This window comes from Prionailurus bengalensis, chromosome D4 (genome assembly GCF_016509475.1).
Source record: "Prionailurus bengalensis isolate Pbe53 chromosome D4, Fcat_Pben_1.1_paternal_pri, whole genome shotgun sequence".
NCBI lineage: Eukaryota > Metazoa > Chordata > Mammalia > Carnivora > Felidae > Prionailurus > Prionailurus bengalensis.
The window spans coordinates 90,833,377-90,857,626 of NC_057359.1; the positions used below are offsets into that span (position 1 = coordinate 90,833,377).

Below are 24,250 nucleotides of genomic sequence, written 5' to 3' on the forward strand. Positions count from 1 at the left end.
GGAGGACAGGTGGCGCCCCGGAAGGGGGACAGGTGGCGCCCCGGAAGCGGGGACAGGTGGCACCCAGGAAGGGGGACAGGTGGCGCCCAGGAAGCGGGGACAGGTGGCGCCCAGGAAGGGGGGACAGGTGGCGCCCAGGAAGGGGGGACAGGTGGCGCCCAGGAAGGGGGGACAGGTGGCGCCAAGGAAGCGGGGACAGGTGGCGCCCCGGAAGGGGGACAGGTGGCGCCCAGGAAGGGGGGACAGGTGGCGCCCAGGAAGGGGGGACAGGTGGCGCCCAGGAAGGGGGGACAGGTGGCGCCAAGGAAGGGGGGACAGGTGGCGCCAAGGAAGGGGGGACAGGTGGCGCCCCGGAAGGGGCACAGGTGGCGCCCCGGAAGCGGGCACAGGTGGCGCCCCGGAAGCGGGCACAGGTGGCGCCCCGGAAGCGGGCACAGGTGGCGCCCAGGAAGGGGGGACAGGTGGCGCCCAGGAAGGGGGGACAGGTGGCGCCCAGGAAGGGGGGCAGGTGGCGCCCCGGAAGCGGGGCAGGTGGCGCCCCGGAAGCGGGGACAGGTGGCGCCCAGGAAGGGGGGACAGGTGGCGCCCAGGAAGGGGGGACAGGTGGCGCCCAGGAAGGGGGGACAGGTGGCGCCCCGGAAGGGGGGACAGGTGGCGCCCCGGAAGCGGGGGCAGGTGGCGCCCAGGAAGGGGGGACAGGTGGCGCCCAGGAAGGGGGGACAGGTGGCGCCCAGGAAGGGGGGACAGGTGGCGCCCAGGAAGGGGGACAGGTGGCGCCCAGGAAGGGGGACAGGTGGCGCCCAGGAAGGGGGGACAGGTGGCGCCCAGGAAGGGGGGACAGGTGGCGCCCAGGAAGGGGGACAGGTGGCGCCCAGGAAGGGGGGACAGGTGGCGCCCAGGAAGGGGGGACAGGTGGCGCCCAGGAAGGGGGGACAGGTGGCGCCCAGGAAGGGGGACAGGTGGCGCCCAGGAAGGGGGACAGGTGGCGCCCCGGAAGGGGGACAGGTGGCGCCCAGGAAGGGGGACAGGTGGCGCCCAGGAAGGGGGACAGGTGGCGCCCCGGAAGCGGGGACAGGTGGCGCCCCGGAAGGGGGGACAGGTGGCGCCCCGGAAGGGGGGACAGGTGGCGCCCAGGAAGGGGGGACAGGTGGCGCCCAGGAAGGGGGACAGGTGGCGCCCCGGAAGGGGGGACAGGTGGCGCCCAGGAAGGGGGACAGGTGGCGCCCCGGAAGCGGGGACAGGTGGCGCCCAGGAAAGGGGGACAGGTGGCGCCCCGGAAGCGGGACAGGTGGTGCCCAGGAAAGGGGGACAGGGCGCTGTTGCTACTGGGCAGTACCCAACAACCAGAGCCCCCAGGAGCTGCCGACAGACATTTAGCAGGAAAACCCTGAGGGCACCTAGGGAAACCTGGAGGAGAGCCAGTACGGAGAGGGCAGGTGTCCTAAAACTGCCCGAGCCAGCCCTGCAGCCTTCGGACTTTTTGGCGTTTTGCTCAAATGCAGGAACCACAGCGGGAGACAGATCAGAGGGCCTGATCAGCCCTCCTGGGATCCAAGTCTCCTGGGACAGTTTAAACGCGGCACCCCACACCCATTCAGAGTGGAAACTGAGGATCTGGGCTGAAAAGAAACAGGGACTTCTCAAGTTCAAGTCCTGGTTCATCTCTTAGACCATAAGCTCTAAAAACTGGGGGAGAAGAAAAAGGCTGCTGTGTGCGGCAGGGCTCCGCCTTCAAGCTCTGGGTGGGTGTCCTGCACCCTGAGTCTGAGGGCACAGACAGGACTGAGTGGGGGACCAGAGGTCAGCCCTGGACATGGGCGAGCCACACTCCTGCCCTCCCCCCCACCACTGCAGCCGTAGAGGCAAGGGGACCTTTGCTGGGGACCATGCAAGGTGCCTGGTTGCCAGGGCAACCGGGGAGCTTGGGGACCCCAGAAGCTGAGTTTGGGGACCAGCCTCGTGGAGCCCCCAAAGAGGCTGTCCCCAAGAACCCTTGCCATCAGCCTGAGTCCAAGTTACTCATCAGCATTTAAAGAGGAGAAAGTTTGGGGCGCCTGGTGGCGCTCAGTCAGTTAAGCATCGGACTTCGGCTCAGGTCATGATCTCCCGGTTCGTGGGTTTGAGCCCCGTGTCGGGCTCTGTGCTGAGAGCTCAGAGCCTGGAGCCTGCTTCGGATTCTGTGTTTCCGTCTCTCTCTCTGCCCCTCCCCTACTCATGCTCTGTCTCCCTCTCTCTCGAAAATAAATAAAAAACAATAAAAAAATTTTTTAGGAGGAGCAAATGTGCCTTGAGCGGGGAGGGGTGAGGGCGCCCCCAGGCTGGCCCTGCCCACCACCCATCCTTCTGTCCATCCAGGGCCAGCTCCTGATTGTCAGGTCAGCAGGCCACCACAGACCAGGCCTTTGAGGGAGTGTAACTGGTGACAGCTGAGGAGGAGGGTGGTCTGGTCCCGAAGGGGGTGCAGGGCAGGGCCGGCTGAAGGTCCAGTCTAAGAGCAACACCACCAACCACAGCGCCCAATGTCTGCGGGCACTTGCTGGGTGCCGGGCTTTGCACACACTCCTCACGTTTAGACCCCGCAACGCCTCACCTGACGCGTGAGGGAAGAGCTGGGCAGGGAACTCACTCAGGTCAGCAGCCAGGACGCGGCGGCCGGCTGGGGCAGGGATTTCAACCTTGGCCTATGACCCTCCTGGCCGGGCCTGGCCACCACCCTGATCCACTGTGGCTGCTGCAGTCACAGCCTCAGAGCAGAGTCCAGAGAGGGGAAGGCCTTCTTTAGAGGGCGCAGCCCGTCGGGGATGGCGGGGCCCGGCGCCCACACCTTTCCACGGAGCGGGTGGTTGGTTAGGGCTCCTGCCGCGGGGCCCTGAGGTCAGCTCCAGGACCCAGGCCTGAGAAGCACCACGCCAGCTGCATCAGACAGCCGTGTGGCCCAGTCCAGGGCCCGGGCACTCCCCTGGCACCTTGTCAGACCACACGACCGTGGCAGTCATGACCTGCCTGGCTCTGACACTGCATCAGGCACCGTGGGGACTGCTTACCAGGTCGCCTCTCTCAGTCTCCACCTGAACCCTAGGGGAGGAACCGGTGTCAGGTCCATTTTCCAGATGGGCAACCAAGGCTCAGGGATGGGGAGCAGGTCTAGGGTTTTGAGGGGTCAAGCTGGCACTGCCCGCAGCTCTCTTCCCTAGAGACCCAGCTCTGGACCAGCACGCACGATGCTGTCCCCCGGTTCAAAAGGACATTCTGCCTCCAGGTGTGACTGGCCAACCAACAGTTCCCCAGGGCGGAGAGGGAAATGCCGAGGCAACACCCACGCCCGAGAGCTCCCCAAACGCGGGCCCTTGAGCCTTATGTCCTGGCCCCGCTCACCAAGCAGTCTCCCAGCCATTCATCTGCTCGCTCCCAGCCAGGGGATGCAGGCCCGGGACAGCTCAAAGTTCTGCTTCTCCTGCCCGAGGCTGCAGATTTCTACTCCCATCCCCTGAGAAGCAGAGTGGGGAGTCGCTTCGCTAGAGCTGTGTGTCCAGGAACATGGTGTCTCGGAGCCCGGGAGGCCGGAAGCCCGAGCCCGGGACAGGGTGGCCACAGCATGGTACTGAGCCATGGGAGCTATCCGGGTGGCCACTCAGCAGCCCCGGGAGCCAGTCCTCGACTGCCTGGGGCCAGCGCAGGATTACTCCAACCCCTTCTAGCAGCCGTGAAGGCTGGGCCTAGAAACACACGTCCGACTTCTAGGTTGAGGACGGAACGGAGCCCCGCCGGTGAGCAGTCTCACCTCGGCTGCCCCAGGGAGGCAGGCAGCTTGGCAGAAGGCACGAGGACCCGGTATCAGCCAGCCTGGGCCCCCCCTTCCTCCTCTCCTGGGGTTCATGGGGGCCCAGCAGGTGGCAGTCAGTCCCCTCCTGAACTTGATTCGGCCAACAGCCTGGAGCCTGCTCCCTCCGAGTTAGCTAAGGAGCCCTCCTCAAAGATTGCATTGTGCAGATAGAGACTCCCTCCCACCCAAGGCTATGCCTCTAGGGCCTCCGGTGTCAAAGGCAAATGAGCCCTGGGGGTGAAACTGAAGAGCTGCACAAAGCTGATCAGGAGACCAGACAACTGGGAAGGAGGCAGGAGACTGGGGGTGGGGACTCTCCTATTTATTTCTACCAGAAGAACAGAGAAGCCCTCCTCACTCCATTCCATCCAGACTGTGCTCAGGCCTTATTGTCACATGCTGTGGGTCAGAATCCCACCTCTGCCACTCACTAGCTTGGGGCGTTTGTGCAGTCTAACTTCTAGGGCCTCAGCTGTTTCATCTGTGAAATGGGCAATCCGATGATCCTGGCAGCAAAGAGAAATGCTGCCTGTGTGTTACTTAGCACAGGGCCTCCCACAAAGCGCTGGCTGGCTCGTATGAGCTATGACTTTAAACCTTTGGGGTCCAGCTGTGGGCTCGCTCCTTCCTAAAAGCTCTCCCCGGTATCCTCTGGCCCAAAGGACTTTTGCCTTCTCTGGTCTAGAAGCATTGCTACCCCTCGCTTGCCCAGGGGCTTCTGAGCTGCCTGGACGTGGTTCTGTTCCCCTGACAGCTCCACTGCCCTCCCCATGAACTTATAATTGCCTCAGCAGTGAGCTCTGCCCTATCCTTCTCTGATCCTTGCGGTGGGCTCTCAAATACAGCAGGCCCCCAATAAACAACAGCCCACATTCAAATCCTGGCTGCGCGTCCTCGGCTGGGTGTACGTTAAAATCAGGGACCTCATTTCTCTGCCTCCCTTTATCTGCTATAAAGTGGGGCTGGTCAAAGCCAGCTGGAGAGAGGGGTGGTGCCTGCAGCCAGTACGTGCTGCACCCTGAAAACTCCTCCCTGCCTGGCCAATGTAGTGGCCTGCCCAGAGACGAGGGCATGGGCCAGGTGACCTCCAGAAAGCACAGAACTCCTCAGGCCAAGCTGGGTCAGCAGTGACTTGGCTTTCTCGATCACGATGACGAGTGGATGCCCAGATGTGCAAGGACATCTGGCAGCCCAGAGAGGGAGGGCCTGGGTGGAGGCGTGGTGGGGAAATGGGGGTTGGGGGGGGTTGGGAGGGGGCAAGACAGAAACTGCCTGGTGGTTTCCAGACAGGACAGGGCCACGAGCAGGGCCGCTTCAGCTCTGGCTCGCTACAGAGACCAGGAAACCAGCCCCAGGATGGTGGTGGGGGGGGGGGCACTGTGTTGGCAGGAGGGACAGGGACTTCCCTGGCCCCCCTCCCTTCGGCCCATGGTAAATGGTCATTGTGTTTGGTTTCCGGCAGTGGCCTCCTCTTCTGCCAGGACCCTGGTTTTCCTGCCCCAGCCAGAAGCTTCCCCTTTGATTTCTAAACAGCGGCCATGGCCTGGATCTCAGCGCTGAGGCCGGGTGAGGGAGAGTAGCAGCTAAAGAGGGAGACAGAAAGGGGGAGGGGAAGCAGGGAGATGGAGGGAAGGCAGACCCTGGGCAGGAGTAAGGGCTCAGATCTGCCTCTCCCTCGGTTCCTCGACCCTCCAGGATGCAGATGGACAGGGAGGGAAGCATAGAAGCCACAAAGGCCCGCCCCACCCAGGCCAGGAACCTGCCCGGCCCCTGTGCGCACGCACGCCGGACCCTCCCAGCACACAAAGCCGGAGCCACTGCCAGACATAATGAAAGTCAGATGAGCACTGGGCTGGTGTCAGGCCTCCCACCCCCACCCTCCCTGGGGGGCTGCTCCAGCCGCCAAAGAAGACTGGAGCTGTGGGTGGATGAGGGTTGGAGGACTCGCCTGGCCCCGCCATCCGCCAAGCTCAGGAGGAGTCTCCCAGACCCACAGTCCCCTCAGCAAGAGCTCCCCGCCCCATCTTTCCCCCATGCGGGGCACGGAGACATGCTTTATCCTCGGGCAAATACCTATCTAGGCCCCGTCTAGGCACTGGGGATGCAGAGGCACAAGACCCAGGCTGGCAATCTCCAGCAATGACAAGGTACTGTGGCCCTAAATGATGGAAGGGGAGGGGGCGCCAAGGGGGAGGGGCTCTAACCAGCAGGGGGCTCAAACTTCACTCTTAAGGCTCTGGCTTGGCCTAGATGTGCCCTGAGCCCCGGGACCCAGGGACAGCCTCTGTCCAGGCCCCACGCTCAGGCAGAACGGGGCGAGGGGGCCCATCCCTGGATTCTGCCAGACTCCGCTGCAGAGTCAGGTGCACAGTCAGGTGGCAGGTGGAGACCCCATGAGCCACTGAGCCTCACTGCCCAGAGCACACCGGAAACGAGGAACCCAGCCCTCACCTAGGTATCCCCAGCCCCCTTCGTGGCAGGCACATGCCCCTTCTCTGAGCCCTCCTAAATCCTTATGAATTCAGGGTGTCGGTATATTTTCTCGTCAACCAGAAACGAGTCACCCCTTCGGCCTGAAAGGCCCTTCTCCCAACCTCCCTGCCTGGACACCTAGAGGCACAGGCGGGAGGCCTGCCTGTCTGCCCTCCACCCTGCTTCTCGGGGCAGCTCTGAACCTCGGATCCCTGTCTGCCCCCAAGGGGTGTTGTCTGGAAGGCCCTTGTGGTCCCAACTGCCTGGGAGGACTCTGTCATCCTAACCACTCGTTCACCTCCTGCACCGTCGAGCCTAACCGCCGGTGCAGGCCCAGCCCCTGCTGTCAGAAGTTCGCAGACGTAAACAGTGACAGCGCGCGGGAACAGATCTACCTGGGCTGCAGGGGGCGCGGGACTGGCACACCTAGAAGCTCGGTGGGGCCAGGTCCCGGGACAGATGGTGGCGGTGGGGGGAGGGGGGAACCACGAAGTCTCGGCTCTGGCCCCCAAAGCGTTGGACCTTTTGTGCGGCAGCCCCCACGCCCCCCTCGCCGCCCCGGGTTTTGTGCGGAAGGCCCCTCCCCGGCCCGCTCACCCACCTCCAGGCGCGGCAGGTCCGGGTCGAGCTGCGTGAAGCTGTGCAGCACCACCGGGCAGCTGTCGGGGCCGCCCACCTCTAGGCGCACTGCGTCCCACACGCTGCGGCTCCGCCGGGAGCCCGGAAACAGCGGCTCGGCGCCGCCCGCAGGCCCGGCCGCCTCGGCCCACATGCGCTGCACCATGAACGGCTCGCGGGCGCGCGGCCGGCCGGCCGGGCCGCGAGACCCGGGGCGGCGCGGGCGCGGGCGCGGGGCCGGCCCGGCGCGCGGTGGCGGCGGCGGCGGCGGCGGCCCGCGCGGCTCGGCGCAGCCTGCGCTCTGCGCCGGCGGCCCGGCCCCGCGGAGGTCAGGCCGGGGGCGGGGCCTCAGGGCGGGGCCGGCAGCGCGGGGGGGCGGGGCCGGCGATGCCGGGGGCGTGTGTATGTGTGTGTGTGCGCGCGCGCGCCCTCGCGAGCCTGCCCTAAGCGTGGCCCGGAGTGCACGTGCTGTGCGTGCCGTGGGCCCGCGGTTAGGCGCCCTGCGTGGGCTCGTGCGCTGGTGCAGTGCCAGCGTTGTGTGGGCGTTGAGACGTGGTGGAGAGGCCCTGGTGTCAGACCTGCCTCCCACGAATTCCAGTTAAGCCTAGCTCTGTGGCCTCGGACAAATTGCTAAACCTCTCTGAGCTTGTTTCTGCTTCGGGAAGGATCGCAGCGGGGAAGTCATGCACAGCCCTCAGCCGCTGCCTGAGCCTGGCTCTGTGCTCCTGAGTCCTGAAATGGTAACTGTGCCTTCGGTACACCCGTGCGTAAAGTCCTCAGTGCTGTGTGTGTGTGTGTGTGTGTGTGTGTGTGTGTGGTGTGGGGACAAGCCCTGTCCTTGCGGGGGCCTTTGCTGCACTATCACCTGTCAGCCCTGGCAATGCTACCGACCTCCCCAGAACCGGTCTCCCACCGCCGGGCCTCGCTTTCTCTATTTGTAAGAGGAGAGGGAAGGCCAGACTGCACATTCCGTAAGCGTATCGTGTGTACCCACTGTGTGCCAAGCCTCAGCTATCCACGGATAGTGGGGCCCCCGGCATGCCCCACCCACACGGCAGCTTGAACACCGTCCAACCCTGAAGCAAGGCCTCGACAAGGACTGGCAGAAAACCATCCGGCAGTTTCTATGAAGGGTATTAAAAAAAATGCTCATGCCCTTTGATTCAATGATCCACTAGTAGGAATTCACCCGAAGGAAGCAATCAGGGGGAGGGACGTGGGTCTCTGTCAATACAAGCTTATTTATGGAAACGTCGATTACAGCTGTGCCGAACTGGGGCACCTGGGTGGCTGAGTCGGTTAGGCATCCGACTCTCTATTTCAGCTCAGGTCATGATCTCATGGCTCGTGGGTTTGAGCCCCGCATCTGGCTCTGGGCTGACAGCATGAAGCCTGCTTGGGATTCTCTGTCTCCCTCTCTCAGAAATAAATAAACAAACAAACATACATTTTTAAAAACCTAGGGGCTCCCGGGTGGCTCATTCGGTTAAGTGCCCGACTCTTACTTTCAGCTCAGGTTCTGATCTCACGGTTTCGCGAGTTGGAGCCCCACATGGGGCTCTGTGCACTGATTGAGCAGAGTCTGCTAGAGTCTCTCCGCCCCCCTTGCCCCTCCCCCGCGCGCATGCACGCTTGCGTGCGCGCTCTCTAAATAAATTTAAATTTTTTTTTTAAGTTAAAAATAAATAAAGCAAGATGGGTAGATTTAGTTTGGGGTGGAGATCCCTAGGAGGCTGTTTAGGAAGCTTCTGGGCTCTGCCACCAGGGAGGGCGAGAGGTGGGTGGTGCGCATTTAGAGGAAGGAGGGCCTCAAAGAGCAACAGAAGGGTGACCTGCTCACTGGCCCCTGCTCTCTGACTAGCAACTCCTCTTCACACTCCTTCCCCTGGGGCCACGCTCTCGAGGCGCTGCTGGGAATTCCGGGCTAATCCAGCAGGAGCCTGCCCTCACTTATCTCTCTGCTCTCTTTATGTCCTTCTCCCAGGGAGGGGCCTGGAAAGCAGCTCAAGTCCATTTTACAGCTGGAAAGGGGCCCGTGCAAGCCTAGTGACTCAAGGGGGTTGGGGGATTCCACCTGCTCCCAGCACGTCTCCAACCTTGAAGGTCCAGGTGCTGGGGTTGGGGCCCAGGTAGGTTGGAGAGGTGAGGAGGGGGGGGATTCCATCCCGATACCACCTGCCCCCAGCACGGCTGGAGGGGGGGTGGGGGGGGGGTGCGCTTCACTCAACCAATCTCTCTGGTTCACATCTGTCTGTTTTTACAAAGTCCCCTTCCCTGCCTTGTTCACCCCCACTTTGGGGCTCCCCTCAGGGGTCCTGGCCAACCTGCCCACTGCTCCAGCTGCACGCACTTGAGTGTGAACACAGGCGCGTGCACACACGCCTTAGCTCCCAGGGTGCTGGTGGAGCACAGAGGGCAGGTTCAGACGCTGAAATAACCTGGGTTTGAAGGCCAGCTCCACTTTTCTCTTCCTAAGTGACTCCTTTACCTGTGGGCAAATCACCTCCCCTCCAACGCAGTTTTCTCCCCTGCAAAGGGGGCATAACTAATGAGACAGCACAGGTGAAGCACCTCACAGAGGTGCTTGGTGCCCCCGAGTCAAATGGGCCAGAGACTCTCTGCCCCACACGGTCAGTGACGGGGGCCGCGAGTCACGGCACACCTCCCGCATGCAAGACCCTCTCCTGAGCCCTGACGCGCCTCCCTTCCTAATCCTGCCCCAAAGCGGGGAGGTGCTGCCTGATAGAAGAACAGAGCCATCCACAAAGTGTTCCTGGCAAAAACTAAACACGCATCCAACCAGGCTTGTGTGTGTAACTACCGTTTTGGGGAATTACAGGGGACAGGGGACCACGTTAAACACAACCCTTGAGGATGCAATCCACAAACTCCAGACTGTGGGAATCTCGACGGGACAAACCACCCAGTTTCTTCAACAAATGCATTTCGGGGGAAAAAGTAATGGGAAAACCACAGATTAAAAGAAAGGTAAGAGACATCACCAAATGCAACATGTGGGTTTTGTTTAGTAGGGCAACTATTATAAAAAAAAACAAAAAACAAAACCCAAGGGACCACTGAGATTATGTGAACCCTGTTGGATATTTGATGATATTCCGTATCATTTTCTGGGTGCGATCACGGTATTGCAGTTGCTATTAGAGTAACATACTGGGATTTTTACGGATAGAACGACGTGCCCGGGACTTGCACAAGCCTTGTCCGCTGCGGGGGACGGTAGGGCACGGGGGTGGTGAGCGGAAACAAGAGAGTCCCCGCCTGGAGTTGTTAGAGCTGGGGATGCGTTTATGCACTTTGTCCATTTTTGTGTCTGTTTGGAATCTGCCATCGTAAAAGTTAAAAAGAAAAAGGACAGAGTTTGAGACTCACCCTCAATGCATGCGCCTAGGCTCTCAGCAGCCATCAAGGGAGGGCAACAGTCTTCAGACCCCCGGTCATGGCAGTGACACATGGCCAGCCCCGCCATCTTCCATGTTTATCTATCACTCGCCCCAGGCCCACAGGCGCTCCCAGTGTCCTTAACATCAAAAGAGGCCGGGGGGCCTCACTTTGGGGGGCACGGCAGTGGGCGGCTGGGAAACCGAGTCATACTGGGCACACGGGGCTCATGGCAGCCCAGTGACCTTGGGTGGGTAAAGACCAAGGTTATAACCCCTGCCCTTGGAGGGTCTGCTGGGAGAAACAGAAAGGGCACTGTAGAAAGCAGGGGTGGGGGGGATGTTAGAATCGGGGCCCTCCTTTCATCCCTCATCCCGCTCACAGCTCACCCCACCTCCTGCAGTCCCAGCTTCCCAACCTTTCCCTGGGGAGCGCACCTGCCCTTCCCCGGGGGTCACAAGCAGCCCCGAGAACAACCGTATGCTGTTCAGACCGTTCCACCGCCAGGATGCTCCCCACAGAGGAAGCTTACAAGACGGGCAGAGAACTGGCAGTCAGGGGCTGGAGGCAGGCCACATCGGCCCACACGTGTGTTTTGTTTGGCTTGCAAAGTATTTTTACATTTTTGAGCCAACAGTAAAAGGTCAGGTGATTTCATATGAAAATCCGCAGTTCTGGCTTCTCCCGTAACTTCAGACAATCTGGCCACATGGGGTCTGTGTTCCTGGGCAACCGGAGGCTGGGTGGGGGCTGGTGGGCAGCTGTCCCCTTTGGGCAGGCCCTGTGCTTGTGGGTTTGCCACAGACCCCACCGGGCCTTCCATCGCTCCCTGGCTTGGAGAACCCCTGGACAGCCAGCCGCCCCCAGTTGAAGGGAGAGGGGTCCAGAGGCCAAATCTCTGGGGCACTTTTTCCTTCCTGCTGGTCTTGACCCTTCAAAAGTGCCCCTGCTGCCCTCGGGGCAAGCCAGGCTCACACAGGACCGCTACGTCCCCGGCGCCTCAAGCCATCCCCTGTGGGCCGCCTGGCCCTGCTTCCTACCCACTGCCCACCCCTTGCCCTCCCTGTACATGGAAGGGGATTCATCAGTGCTGCTCCGGTGGTCGTTCAAATCAAGACCCGGCCCTGCCTCTGCACAGGGTCTCGGGGAATGGGGTTGGGGTCTAGCTGCTGCTCTGGGGAGGTCTCGGCGCGAGAATTGGGCTCCAGGCCACGTCCAGGCGGCCACGCAGGCCTTGCCCGTCACCGCCTCCAACGTGGGCTCAGCCAAGGCCACAGAGGGCGCTGGTGGCCTAGTGAGAAATAGCAGCCAGGTACCCGGACTTGGGCCGGCCCTCAGTGGAAGAAGACCTTTCACCTCTTTCTGAGCAGGTGACCACCTGTGTTTTGAGGTCTATATTTAGAGCCTGAGGAGGACACGAAGAGGGTGTAGCCTGGCCAGGCTCCTGGGTCATTTCCCGACATCAACGTCACCATTCCTGGCCTGCCTGGCTCCCGGGTTGGCCCTCTGTGGGCGGGTGAGCACGCACCTTGGCAGGAGGTGACGCACCTTGGCAGGAGGTGATGCACCTGGGCTAAGAGCGTAGGCTTAGCCCCACCTCCTCCGTCACTGGGTTCCTGGGAACCTCCAGGGGCCTCCTTCTCGTCCTCCAAGTCCTCCTCCTCCTCCTCAGGGGGAGGGGGTTTCCCACAGGCTGGAGGCTGAGCTCCGGGTTGGTCAGGAGGCGGAAAATGAAGCATCCAAACCTCCCGGAGACCATCCTGGGTGGAGGGGTGTGATATCACTGTCACCCCCAGTCTCTGACCTCACAGGGCGTTACTGTCCCGGGGCAACTAGAACAAAATACATCAACGCCTGGAGCCATGGAAACGGCCCAGGAGGGGCAGGCCGAGGGTTCCAGACCAGCCTGGAGCTTGCTGTGGGGCCTCCCCGGCCTCCCCAGGAAGTGGGCTCTCGCCGCCCCTGACACTGACTCCCAGGGTGTCGGGGGGAGGGGGGTCATTCAGAGGAGCACAGGGCAGCCGGCTCACCCTGATAAACAGCACCCACACCGGTGGGAGCCAGGGGCCACTCTGACAACGGTCCCCCACGCCTGGAGCGTTGGGGGCCCACCACCCCAGGGGTCGCTGACCCCTGACCCTTCTGAAGGCCACCCAGCCACCCTGCGACGGCTGGAGGTGAAGGGAGGAAGGAGGAAGAGGCAGAAAGAGACACAAGTAGATGGAAATGCAAACAGAGACTGCAGGGGAGGCCGCAACACAGAGAATCATGGAGAGGGGAGCCCTGGGAAAGGAAACGGAGTCGGAGGCCAGGTCCCGACCCTCGCAGAGCCCGCACACACACGGCCGAGGGGGAGCCCCGTAGGTCTGGGAGACTCTCTCTTGAGATCTGGAGCCTAGAGTTGTGCTCGTCCCTGCTCTGCACCTTCCCGGCCTCAGTTTCTCCATCAGTAGGATGGGGTGATAATAATAACACCACCACCGGGCCCTCAGGAGAGCGGATGATAAAACAATGCCCAGGAGCCCTTGGTAATCTGAGAAGCACAAGAGGAACAGGAGACGCTGGACGCACGGCTCCCCGGCAGCGGCCGCCCAGGCAGGGGGCGGGGGGACAGGTCGGCCTGGTGGGGCGCACATGGCCACCGCCGAGTGCGCCCCCTCCTCTCAGACACGGATGGCAACGCCCGCTGGCTTCCGGCCAGACTCCTTCAACCAGTTCTGAGGGGGGGCGTCGGGCCCTGGCCGTGACCCACCCGGCCTCCCGGCAGCGGCCCCGGTTGCCCTGGAGACTCACCTCGGTGGCTGGAGCTGGCACAGGTGCCGGCCAAGGTGCGGGGCTTCGGAGCGTGGCGCGGCGGGCGATGGCCCAGCGCCTGGCAGTCACCACAGAGACACAGGCAAAGAACACCCAGCCCTTCCGCACCCTGGGCGCAGCGGGCCTGGCTTCCCGGGCCATGGCGGCACGGGAGCCAGGCAGGGGCTGGGCTCCCAAGGAGGCCCTCTGCCAATCTGCCAGTCTGCCTGGCTGCCCCGGTGGAGTCCAGCACCCGAGTGCCTAGGCCTGGTGTCACCTGCGTGGCTGTCATACCTGCTCCCATGATGGGCAGGGCCAGGAATTCCCACTTGTCCCAGGCCGTGGGCCAGCCGAGGCTGTGTGAGCAGCTCCAGCCAGATCGGCCCCTCCAGGCTGGGCCCCGCCGTCCCCTCCAAAACCCACCCCAAGGCCCCATCCCCATTCCCCAGAGTTACAACAGTGGCAGGTATAAGTCACCGAGATCAAAACAGGGCTCAGCCAGCGGGGCCACCAGGCAGGTGTGAGCCTGGCCAGGCGGCGTTGGAGGGAGCACAGGACATCCTCACTTATTCAAAGCCACCGCCTCATTCCTGAAGCTTCCCTGCACCCTGCCCTCAAGCTCCTCGGCTGTGGCCCCCAGATACAAGACTTCACTTTAATGTTTATTTATTTTCGAGAGAGAAAAAGAGAGAGAGAGCATGAGCAGGGGAGGGGCAGAGAGAGAGGGAGACAGAATCCGAAGCAGGCTCCAAGCTGTCAGCACAGAGCCCGACGCGCCGGGGCTCGAACTCAGGAACCACGAGATCATGACCTGAACCGAAGTCAGTCGCTCAACCAACTGAACCACCCAGGCGCTCCCTACAAGACTTCATTTTAAACTGCAAGACGAACCGAGGGTTGACAAGTATTTACTTTGCCAAGTAGCGTAGAAAAAAAAAAAAATACCATCGTTCCAAAAAAGATGCCACCAAAAATAACTAGGAGACACCATCAGAAAAGAGGGCAGTTATTAAACGAGTGCATTTGGCTTTAAGAAAAGCGCACAACCCTGTGCCCACTTTTCTCACTTTGCTGCAAACCAGCCATCGGAAAGCACTGAACGAGTCCAATACACCCATTTGACGAATGGGGAAACCGAGGCCCGGGGGGAGCAGGGGCTTGCCCGAAATCTCACAGGGAGAATTCAGGACTTGTGTCTGTCTGAAGCTCTGCAGAGCCCACAGATGCTCCTTCCATCAGTGCTCAGAGCCCAGATCCCCAAACCCAGAGGTCCCAGGGCAAAGAGAGAGGTTGAGAGGCGGGGCTGCTTCCTTACCCTGCAGGCCCCTGGCCGGGTGGACGTCCTGCCCCTGGCTGCGAGGGGGCTGACAGGGGCTGGGAGCAGAGAGGGCTGCGCAGGGGCTCTGGAGCCGGTCTGCACGCACATCGGGTCCCCTGGCTGTGGTGGGGTGGCGAGGGCCCAGTATGCTGCCCTGACACAGAGCCACACCAGCACTCACTCTGCCTGAGTTTCACATCCTCTTCCGGTGGTTTTGTGAGGCGCAGGGGACCCGGCTGAGCAGGCTGCTCGAAGCCCAGGGGCTGAGACCTGGTTCCTGTCCCCGCCTAGCACTGCCTCCCTGTGGGACCTGCATGTTCCTCTTCTCTTTGAGCCTCGGTTTCCTGATCTGTCATGGATGTGGGGGTGGGAGGGGCAGACACAGAGGTTTTCACACTTGAACCCTCCCACCCCCTGCCCCCCTTGCACCTCTTGGCCTCGAGCTCTCATTGCTGGGCTCCAGAGGAAAATTTCTTTCAGGCGCAAAAGAATCCCTGTGAGCACAAGTTAGGAATCCGTTGGGCCGCCTGGGTGGCTCAGTCGTTAACGTGTCCCACTTCAGCTCGGGTCATGATCTTCATGATCTCACAGTTGGTGAGTTCGAGCCTCATGTCGGGCTCCGTGCTGACAGCTCAGAGCCTGGAGCCTGCTTCCGATTCTGTGTCTCCCCTCTTCTCTCTGCCCCTCCCCTGCTTGCGCTCTGTCTCTCTCTCTCAAAAATAATAAACATTAAAAAAAAATAGGAATCCCTGGGGAAGTGGGCATCCAGGAGTGGGGGGCTGGGCGGGCATCGGAGAAACAGAGCTGGAAATCCCAGGTGGAACCTGCCTCCCGTGCCACCCTCGTGCCCACCGTGACCTTTGAGAAACGGCACAGGCGACGGGGCTCTGAATCAGCCAGTGCTGAGACCCTGGGCCAGTGACTTAGCGTCACTTACTGCCTCAGTTTCCTCATCTGAGGATTTGGCAAGACCTCAGCAGGGGCCTGCTGGTGGCTGGCACCCAAGGTATGTGCATTCTGATCCTCTCCCACAGTCGTAAGCCTGCTCCCGTGCTGGGCTCATAATAAACACCCAAGGGATGTTGGCGGGTGCTGTTGCCTGGCTCCCATCTCCGAGGGCCAGCTCCAAATGGCAATCTGGGGTCTGTCCAGTGCTAGCATGGGCCCCGCAACTGGATCCCAGTGGATAACCCAGGAACGTCTGCTGTCTACAAGCAGCAAAGAGGCCCGGAGCGCCGGTGGAGGCGCCAGGCCCCCGGGAGTCAGTAGAGCTCCAGGGGGCAGACAGCCCTGGGGTGGGCAGGCTGTTCAGAACCTCGGCCGCTCAGCCCCCCGTGCTGCCGGCTGCCTGGCTGTGGGACCTCGGGCGTTGCCTGATGCAGCCTGGCTGTCCTCCATGCATCCCGGGGAGCTCTCCTGAGCCTTTGGGGGCCTTAGCTGAACTGAGGGGGTGGGGAGTGCCTTTCCTGAGACCTGGCCTCCTCATCCCGGTGCTGTGGAAGGAGTCAGTGGAGGGGAAAGTGCTTCCGACTGGGCGAATGTGTTTGGGGGCGGGGGAGAGCTTCAAGAGGCCCTTGGAGGAAGTGGGGGTGGGTGGTGGGAACCACGGGGGTACAGGCTGCCCCTTAGGTGCATCCGTGTGTTAATGCCTCTGATTCCACGAGCATTTACCGAGCCCTTCCCAGGTACCAGGCCCCTTGCAAGGCACCACATCTCCCTTCCGTAGTTCCTGAGTGTCACACAAGGGTCCCTGTGATCTTCTCCAGCGACCCCCCCGGACATCTCGGGCTACTGCCTTTGGAGCCAGGCCGCCAGGACAGGGCTCACCGGGAAGGCCCAGGCTGGGGAGACCAGCTGCGGGCAAGAAAAAAACGGGAGCCCCGGGAAGGCGGGGCAGGGGAGGGGAGGGGCAGGGCGCATCCACCCCTCCTCCCACCCGGGAGGGGGAGAGCAGAGGCGCCTTTGTTCCCTGCCAGTCTGGTGTCACCACATGGTGCGCCATATCACTGTCACTGCCTGGAACGAAAGACCGGCTGCGGAGAGCCAGGGCTCTGGGGGCTGGGGACAGTTAGGGGCACTTCACCTGCACCCCCACCCCTTTGCCACCTTCGGGGGCTGGGCCTCCTGAGGACTGAGGCGCACGCAAGCATTTCCTATGCACGCCCACTGTGCACGGAGCTCTGCGTGAACTCGGCACCCGGGGACACTCACGCCAGCCCTGAGATGCTTGTCCCAGGACCCGAGGTCACGTGACCTGCCAACAGTCCTGTGCTCTGCCCACCACACCAGATGGCTCTGGGTTGACGCACCTGGCCGGCCACACACAAGCCCAGACGCAGCAAAACCCCACTCCCGAGCACACATGCATGCACAGACGCGCCAACGCTCCCCGCCACCCAGACCTAAGCCCTTTGGCAGGGGAGGGACTCCTGGGTGGGCCCCTGCTACATCCCACATCTGGGGGGGTTCCTCTCACGCTTTGCGGGCTCCTGGGGGGCAGGCCCTGGTGGGTGCAAAGCACATTGTTTATAAACATGTGTGGCTGTCGCTAGGAGCTGTGACTCAGAGCCCGAGCGAGCCGTGACTCTTCTCGAAGCTGTTTACTCGGCACAACATCCTGTCCAGGAAGCAGATAGGAGAGGCCTGGCTGGCTTTGGCTCCTCTTTCGGCAGCCTCCTGACCCGACTCGGGGTCCTGCTGGGGGCGCGGGACAGCCCAGTTCCCCTCCCCCTCATCTCTGGGAACCTGCAGCCCCATCATCACACGGTCACTGCCAAATTGCTAGGTCAGAGCCATTGCCAGACTGCTAGGTCAGGTGACGCTGCAGCCTGGCGTGTGAGGGACCAGCCTTCGGAGCCAGGAACAGGGCTCAGAACCAGGGTGCATCTCCTCTGGCTTCCCCTCCCTCTTCAGCTCTGAGAGAGGCCCCTGGCCCGGGACACTGCAAACACTGCCACCCTGCAGCCAAAGGCAAAAGCTGGCCTGCACTTAGAAGCCTTGGAGGCCGGAGTGGCTCCTGATGCCTCCTGGGCACCCAGGGCCCAGCCCGGCTCCGCCTTTGTCCCTCCTCCCTCCTCTCTGGGGACAGAGGACTTTTCCACGCAGCATCTGCGAAACAGACGCAGCCGCAGTGATCATCTCTGCCGTAAAACTAAGATCAAGGCCCAGAGAGGGCAAACAACTTGCCCAAGGATGCACAGTGGGTCACTACCAAGGCCAGGTACATACCCTGGCCTGTCTGGCCCCCGAGGCAGCTCAAGTTCCTCCACTCCGTGCCGGGTCAAAGACCACACGTGGGGCCGCCGGGTCCCACGTGTCACAGGTGGGTGGTCTGTTCCCTGTATGAGGCCCAGATCGGGATTCTGACTTCAGTTTCCCCCGCCCCTCTGCCCCCCCCACCCAGTGTGTAAGCTGGACTCAATGACCCGCCGCCCTAGATGTTTCTACCATTCACTGATGTGCCGCTGTGGATATAACATGTCCCCATATGTGAAGCAGATTTACAGGTGGGCTTGGGGACAGAAGCTTGGAGACCCATCAGATTCAAAGTCACACGGCAGTCTGGCTTTGAGGCTGCTGATACTATTCTCCTGGTGCCCTTCTGTGAGCAGAGGACCCCCCCTCCTTTATAGAAAGGGGCCAGAGGAAGGCCATGGACGCAAATGGGGCAGCCCTTTCCTCTGCTCCAGGCTGGGGAGACCTGGGGACCCCCTGGAACGGTGGGGCAGAGCTGGGAGGCAGAAAGGCGAGGAGGGCCTCGTTACTTCGGCAGCTGAGGCTCAGCCCCGCCCCACGCAGAACAGTAACCCGGCGGTAGGGAGGTAGGTCGCTGGACCTCTCCAGCTGCTGACTCACCTGCCCAGGACTCCCCTGTGCTGGCTGCCCGCCCGCCCGCCCGCCTGCCTGCCGGCCCTTTATACCGGCCCACTGAGTCACCCAGGTTGCCAAGAAGCTGAGGATACGAGAATCCGGGCCCTGCCCCAGCTGCTGCTGCTGGCTTCATGCCTGGCAGGCTCCAGCCCCGCCAAGGGGACCACAAGACCCCCTCTCACGGCAGCCGAGGACACAGCCCCCTGCCCCTCTGGGCCTGCTCCTTGTGCCCGTCTTGCCAACGAGCCCAACGTCTAACTTTAAGGATCAGAGTGGCAGCTACGAGCTGGGGGCCCTGGGTAGACGGAATCCAGGTTCAAACCCGCAGCCTGTCACTTGCTGAGACTTGTCCGGCCCTACACAAGGAGACGGCTTCTGTCTCCAACGGATGGGGGCGCTTGGGAAGAGGGCCTGGCATAGGCCCCGTGGTCAAAAAAACATTACCCCAAGGTGGCCCGGGACGTGCCAAGTCAGGGACAACTGATACTTCATAAGATGCCACAGAAAGTCCTCCTAGCAGAGTCCAGCTGCCGTAAAAATCTCCAAACAAGTTCACCCCACCCCACGTCCCCGAGGACCAGCAGTAGTTTCGAGGACATCATCGCAGACCCGCCCTGGGGAGTCTACAGGGCACCTGCCAGGGAGGGACCAGGCCATGTGCAAGTGCCAAAAACACACGAGGGAACCAAACGGGTCAAAGTCACCTTCTGGTCGGGGGTACGAGAAGTAAAATACGGCGTTGGGGGGTGGGTGTGCTGGAGAAGCAAAACCAGAAGAGGGTTAAGAGGGGTGGAGCGTCACCGCAGCCTTTGATAGGGTGGGGGAGCCAGGAAGTACCCTGTGGGGGAAGACTCACAGAACAATTCATCCACTGTGGGGTGGCTTCTTACCCCCTCTCCCACCCAGCCCCCGGGCTCCCAGCTCTTCATACCCAAGTGCCCAGAAGGATGCCTGGCCCGTGGTGCTTTCTCGTAACTGCCAACAGGTAGGTGGGTGGCCATGCCACTCATGTATGCACACGCCACCCCTGGGCGTCCCACGTGTTTTCAGTTCTTCCCTCTTTTTAACACTGGAAGGGGCGTAAGCCCTGGGAAGGGCAGGGACTCTGTCCCCGCTGACGCACCAATGCCTAGGGCAGCTCCAGGCACACGGTGGGCTCTCAACCAACACCTGGATGGTCCACCCAGTCTCTCCAGTCTCAAGTTCCTGGACTCGAAAAATCTTCGGGGTTCAGGGCCAAAGGGTTCCTTGTGGGGAGACCGCCAGAAAAGCTTCCTGGAGGAGCCAGCAGGGCTGGAGAGGAGCCCGAGGGATGCCAAAGAGCACAGGAAGGGCAAGGCCCTCTCTGCCAGCCTGTCATGACAGCGCCTTCCGGAGAGCGAGGCTGGAGGCGAGCCAGGCTTTCTGGGAAGCAGGAGCCAGGAGGTTCCCAGAAGCCAGCCTGCCGTGGGGTGTCAGGGCGGGGAGGCAGGCAGTCGGCTCAGCTCTGGTTCAACCTGGGGTTTTTTTCTCCTTCCGCAATTCCTGGGGAATGGGTCTCCGCTGATCGGGTAAGTAGAGGTTTGGCCTGCGCTAAGGAGCCTCTCCCTGAAGTACAGGCAGGGCTTGCTAAAGGTTGGGTGGGTGGGGGGAGCGGAGCCCACAGTCAGGCCGCTGTGCCCGGCAGGGCCTGGTCACTTGGGGCCTCAGGGCCAGGGGAGTTGGGACAAACGGGCCGTTGTGGTGAGGAGGGTGCCCGCCGTGCCAGGGACACTGTGTGCCCGGTGCTGCCACCCGCCTGCTGTCTGCATGCGGGGGCCCAGGGCCTGGGAAGCAGGGCTACCCTTTCAGAGGGGGGCCTCCTGAGCTGCCCTGGCCTCTGGAAGGGACCCGGGGCTCCAGCTGGCTGCCGGGAGGTGCGAGGGGGGGGTGTGCTGGTGCCTTTCCCACAGTCTTCCGGCAAGGAAGTTTCCCCAGGTGCGGAGGGGGCAGGAGAGGATGGAGGCAATGCCTTGGGTTCCCAGGGCCTTGGGGCTGACAGCTTCGGAGACACAGCCTGTGTCCCAGCCTCCTCCTGCCACCCACGGTCCCTCTGCCAGTCCCAGGACTTGGCTCCTTCCTTGGTTTCTCCTCCTTGGCAAGGTTCCAGGGACTCTCCTCCCTGCCTCCACCTGCTCGTACATGAGATATGTGCTGAGCTCTGCAAGGCACCGGGTGGACCCCCCCCCCCGCCGGGCACCCGCCAAGAGCGGTGCAGATCTCCGGACGCCAGCAGGCAACAGAGCGGCTCTGTGCGCCGGGCACAGGGCTGAGTACTTTAAAGCCACCCAGCCTTGTAAGCTTTTGTACATTTATTAACCCCTTTAACAGATGAGGCACGTGGGGCGCCTGGTGGCTCAGTCGGTTAAGCGTCCGACTCTTGATTTCAGCTCAGGTCATGGTCTCAAAGTTGGTGAGACCGAGCCCTGTATCGGGCTCTGCGCTGGCAGCACTGAGCCTGCTTGGGATTCTCTCCCCCGTTCCTCTCTGTCTCTCAAAATAAACTTAAAAAAAAAAACAACAAAAAACCCAATCAAACAAACAAACAAAACCCATGAGAAACTGACACTGAGAAGTTGAGGGGGTAGGAACACTCAGGGTTCCTCATGGTCAAGACCCGGGGGCTGGCTCCTTGAAAATGCAAGATGCAAACACACGCGCGTGTGCGCGCGGATGCACAAACACACGCGTGAACTCGTGCCGCACACGCACCCCCGTAACCAGTCGTGTTTCCACACGAGCCCCCTCACACAAGCCCCCTCACACTCGTGCTCACTCAGCCACCGCTGGGCTTGTCGTGCACACCGGGGGCACACGACGAGGCACGTGGATACAGATGCACTCAAATGTGCCGGCACCCAAAGGCATGGGGCTCCTCCCAAGTCACGCGCACCCACACTCCCACGCTCAGGTGCAGGACCGCACAGACAACCCCAAAAGCCCCCACACATCTGCCAGCCAGTGACGGCCACCTGGTGTCCCCAAACCCTGAGCGTGTGCCCTCGGGGCCCACCCCGCACCTGCTTCTGGCTTGGGGAGAAGGGAAGGAGCCCCGTGTGCTGCACAAGGGTCTCCCGGCCCCACGTGGCTGCGAAGAAGATTCCTTGACATAATGGAGAACCACTGTCCCCTGCTGCAGCGAGGGGGGCAGGCGGGGGCAGCTCAGCCTGTCCAGACGGGGCACTGCCTGCCTACCTTTCTGCTCCCCGCTTTCGGGAGCCCACAGCTGTCACCTCTCCGGCCGCCCAGGGCCTCAGGCCAGGAGGACTGCCTCACCCTTTTCAACCCTATCAACTAGAGGGCCAAAGGGCACCCCCGGGCAACTTCCTGGTCAGCACACCCCGCGGGGGGAGGGGGGCAGGGCGGGGACCTAGAACTCTGGCCTCAGGGAGGAAGGCGATCCAGGTGGGGCTCCCCCTCTGGCCTGGGCAATCTACTCAACTTCTCTGGCCCCCACGCCATCTGCCTACCTTGGAAGAGACCTTTCCTGTCACCTGCGGAGGGCTTACTGGTGCCAGTACCTGGTTCCCCAGGCACATTCACACACCTTGACATCCACAGGTGAGGCAGCCAAGGCACAGAGGAGTCAAGGAAAGCACCTGCCGGGGGTCCAGCAAGCCCCAGCCAGGGCTCCCACCCGGCCTTCCCAGACCTCTCTCTCCCCGTTGACCTCCAGACAGACTTGATCTCGCTGAGAGGTCCGTGCTGAGAGCAGCGGACAGAGATAACCAGGGCTGGGCTCCTTATGCTCCCGCCTCGGCCCAGCCGCAGTGGCTGCAGCAAGAATCAGGCAGAGAGATTCAGTTCGGGTGGCGGCAGCCCCCAGGGCCCGCACACTCCGGTCCTCCCCACACACGCTCCCCCGCCCAGTTTTGACCCGCATGGTTCCAGGGAAGGGAGCTCCTGGAAGGAAGGCCTGCGCCCGCTCGCCCAGATCTCAAGAAGGGAGGGGAGGGGGGGGCGGGGCAGGTTTCTGGCCTCAGCCCCTCACTGGCCCGGGCCACGCCCTCCCTACCCCAGCGCGGACCCACAGGGCAGGTGGGCACACTTGGAACCTCAGGCGGGGTCCAGAGAAGATGCCTTTTCCCTTCCCCAAGGGAGCCCACTCCGGATCCCAACCTAGAAAAGGGGGGGGGGGGGACCCGAGGTGGAGCGCGCCCGCCTCAGTCGTGGGGGCGGGGCAGCGCTCCGGCCTCTGGGCTCCCGCCACCTTGCGGCCCCTGCCCCTCCTCCCCCGGCAGCCCGCGGGGCTGGGGCTCACCTCGTCCGCCCGCACGCTCGGCGGGACCACCAGCATGAACGCGGGCAGGGGCCGCACCCCGCCTGGGGCCGAGGGCTGGAGCGCGCCGCCCGCGGTCGCCGGGCGCCCGGCTCGCAGCGTCCCGCCCCGCTCCGGGCACCGTCGTCGCCACCCGGGCCCGGGCCATTGTCTGCGCCGCCCTCGCCCCGCCCCCTCCTCCCGCCGCGCACGAGTGAGGGGCGGCGGGGCACAGCGGGCAGAGGCGCGGGAGCCACGGGAGCCGCCGCCCCCGCCCCCGCGCCGAACGTGCGTGCCGGGCACTGGGCAGAGGAGGCCACCACGCCTCCTCCCAACGCCAGAGGTGGGCACGCCCCCTCCCCTTTGGGAGGCCAGGGAGGCTCAGAGAGTGGGATTATACTCGAAGGTCACAGAATGAGTTGAATGGTCAAGGTCAGACTAGAATCCAGGCTCCCTGAGGGCACCCGGGACCCCTCACCGACGAGACCACCCATCACCGCCCTCCCCAGCGGGCACCTGGGCTTCACGACCTTCCCAGCTCCAAAATCTACGACCCACCCCAGGGCAGTCTGGCTCTCAGAGGCCCTCTCTCCTCCATCCCAAGGCATGGCAGGGGCTCCGGGGCTTTGCCCCCTCCCTGCTGGACACAGCCCCGGCCGGTGCGCTCACTGATAGGTACAGGGTCAGCACCCACGAGGGAAAGCAGCCCCTAACAGCCCGCAGGGCCAGACTTCTTTCCATTCCCATATTTTGCTCACAGCTGGAGGAAAAGCAAGGGGTTTGGTGACCATTCTAGGCCATTCAGTAACAAGCATTGTGCTGGGATATAGACACAGGTTCCAGTTCCAAAGCCAATGGCCTTAACCGTGAGGCCGCCTGCCTCCCCCCAGCACCCTGATGGAATCAGGCCAGCGGATGAGCAAGCCCAGAGGCCCCTCCCTGCCCCACCCCCAAAGCCCCAGTAGGTGACATGATTTACAGGGCAGTGTTCGTGCACTGAATGGTGAACACACAGGCACAGGGGAAGAAGGGGCCACAGATGGGGAAACTGAGGCTGGTGAGATGGGACCTGCCAAGGTCACAAAGCTAGTCTCAGCTGGCTCAGACCAGAACCACAGCCCCCTATTGCAGGGGCTCTACCCACCCCACCCTCCCAGCCACACCTCCCTGCCGCTGCACCACCCTGTCCCCAGGCCCAGGTCACTCGTGGCTGCTGTGGGTACAAAGTACAGGGCACCAAGCCCAGCTCCCCTTACTCTGGCTGGCGCCTGGCCCCATCTACGGTGCTCTCTGACCCTACATTTTCTGACGTTGTGCCACCATCAACTGTCACTCAGGTATCCAGGAAATAGCCTCTGTTGCTAGGGGACCGGCCTGATACAGGGTGGCCGGCTGGCAGGGTGGAGCTACAGGGAGGGAGGAACAGACCAGGGTTTCCCTCAGGAAGGATCCAGGGTGGGGGCTGCTGGGCGGGGGCGGGGTGGACCAGACTCCACAGCTAGCGTCTACACACAGGCCATCGGAAAGCCCCAGCCCTGAGCCTTCCCGCAGGCAAGTATTTTGGGGGCCTGTAGTTGCCAAGCAACCCCTCTAGGTTACCATGGGAACTCTCCCTCCTTCTGGGGCTTGTCATTTTTAGGGGGATGCCCTCTCTTTTCCACCTCCTCACCCTGGCTTGGCC

At 62.4% G+C, this 24,250-nt stretch overlaps 1 protein-coding gene and 1 long non-coding RNA gene across 10 annotated transcripts in view; one reads left to right on the forward strand and one right to left on the reverse strand.

The window, feature by feature from the left end:
* Positions 1-22,716, reverse strand: part of RALGDS (ral guanine nucleotide dissociation stimulator) — a 41,223-nt gene extending 18,507 nt beyond the window's left edge. For 2 of the 9 annotated variants that reach the window (XM_043566365.1, XM_043566361.1), the window contains exon 1: positions 13,106-13,282. In XM_043566365.1, coding sequence (XP_043422300.1) covers positions 13,106-13,267 — 162 coding nt within the window. In that variant the 5' untranslated portion in view covers positions 13,268-13,282. Of the gene's footprint in view, positions 1-6,896; positions 7,108-13,105; positions 13,283-22,572 lie in introns of those variants that run through there. The other 7 variants (XM_043566362.1, XM_043566360.1, XM_043566366.1 and 4 more) reach the window with 5 other exon arrangements.
* LOC122474952 lies at positions 8,829-10,971 on the forward strand. Its single transcript, XR_006295051.1, has 3 exons — positions 8,829-9,042; positions 9,753-9,901; positions 10,716-10,971. It is a non-coding gene; the product is annotated as an uncharacterized LOC122474952 (long non-coding RNA).
* Positions 22,717-24,250: the final 1,534 nt, after the last annotated feature.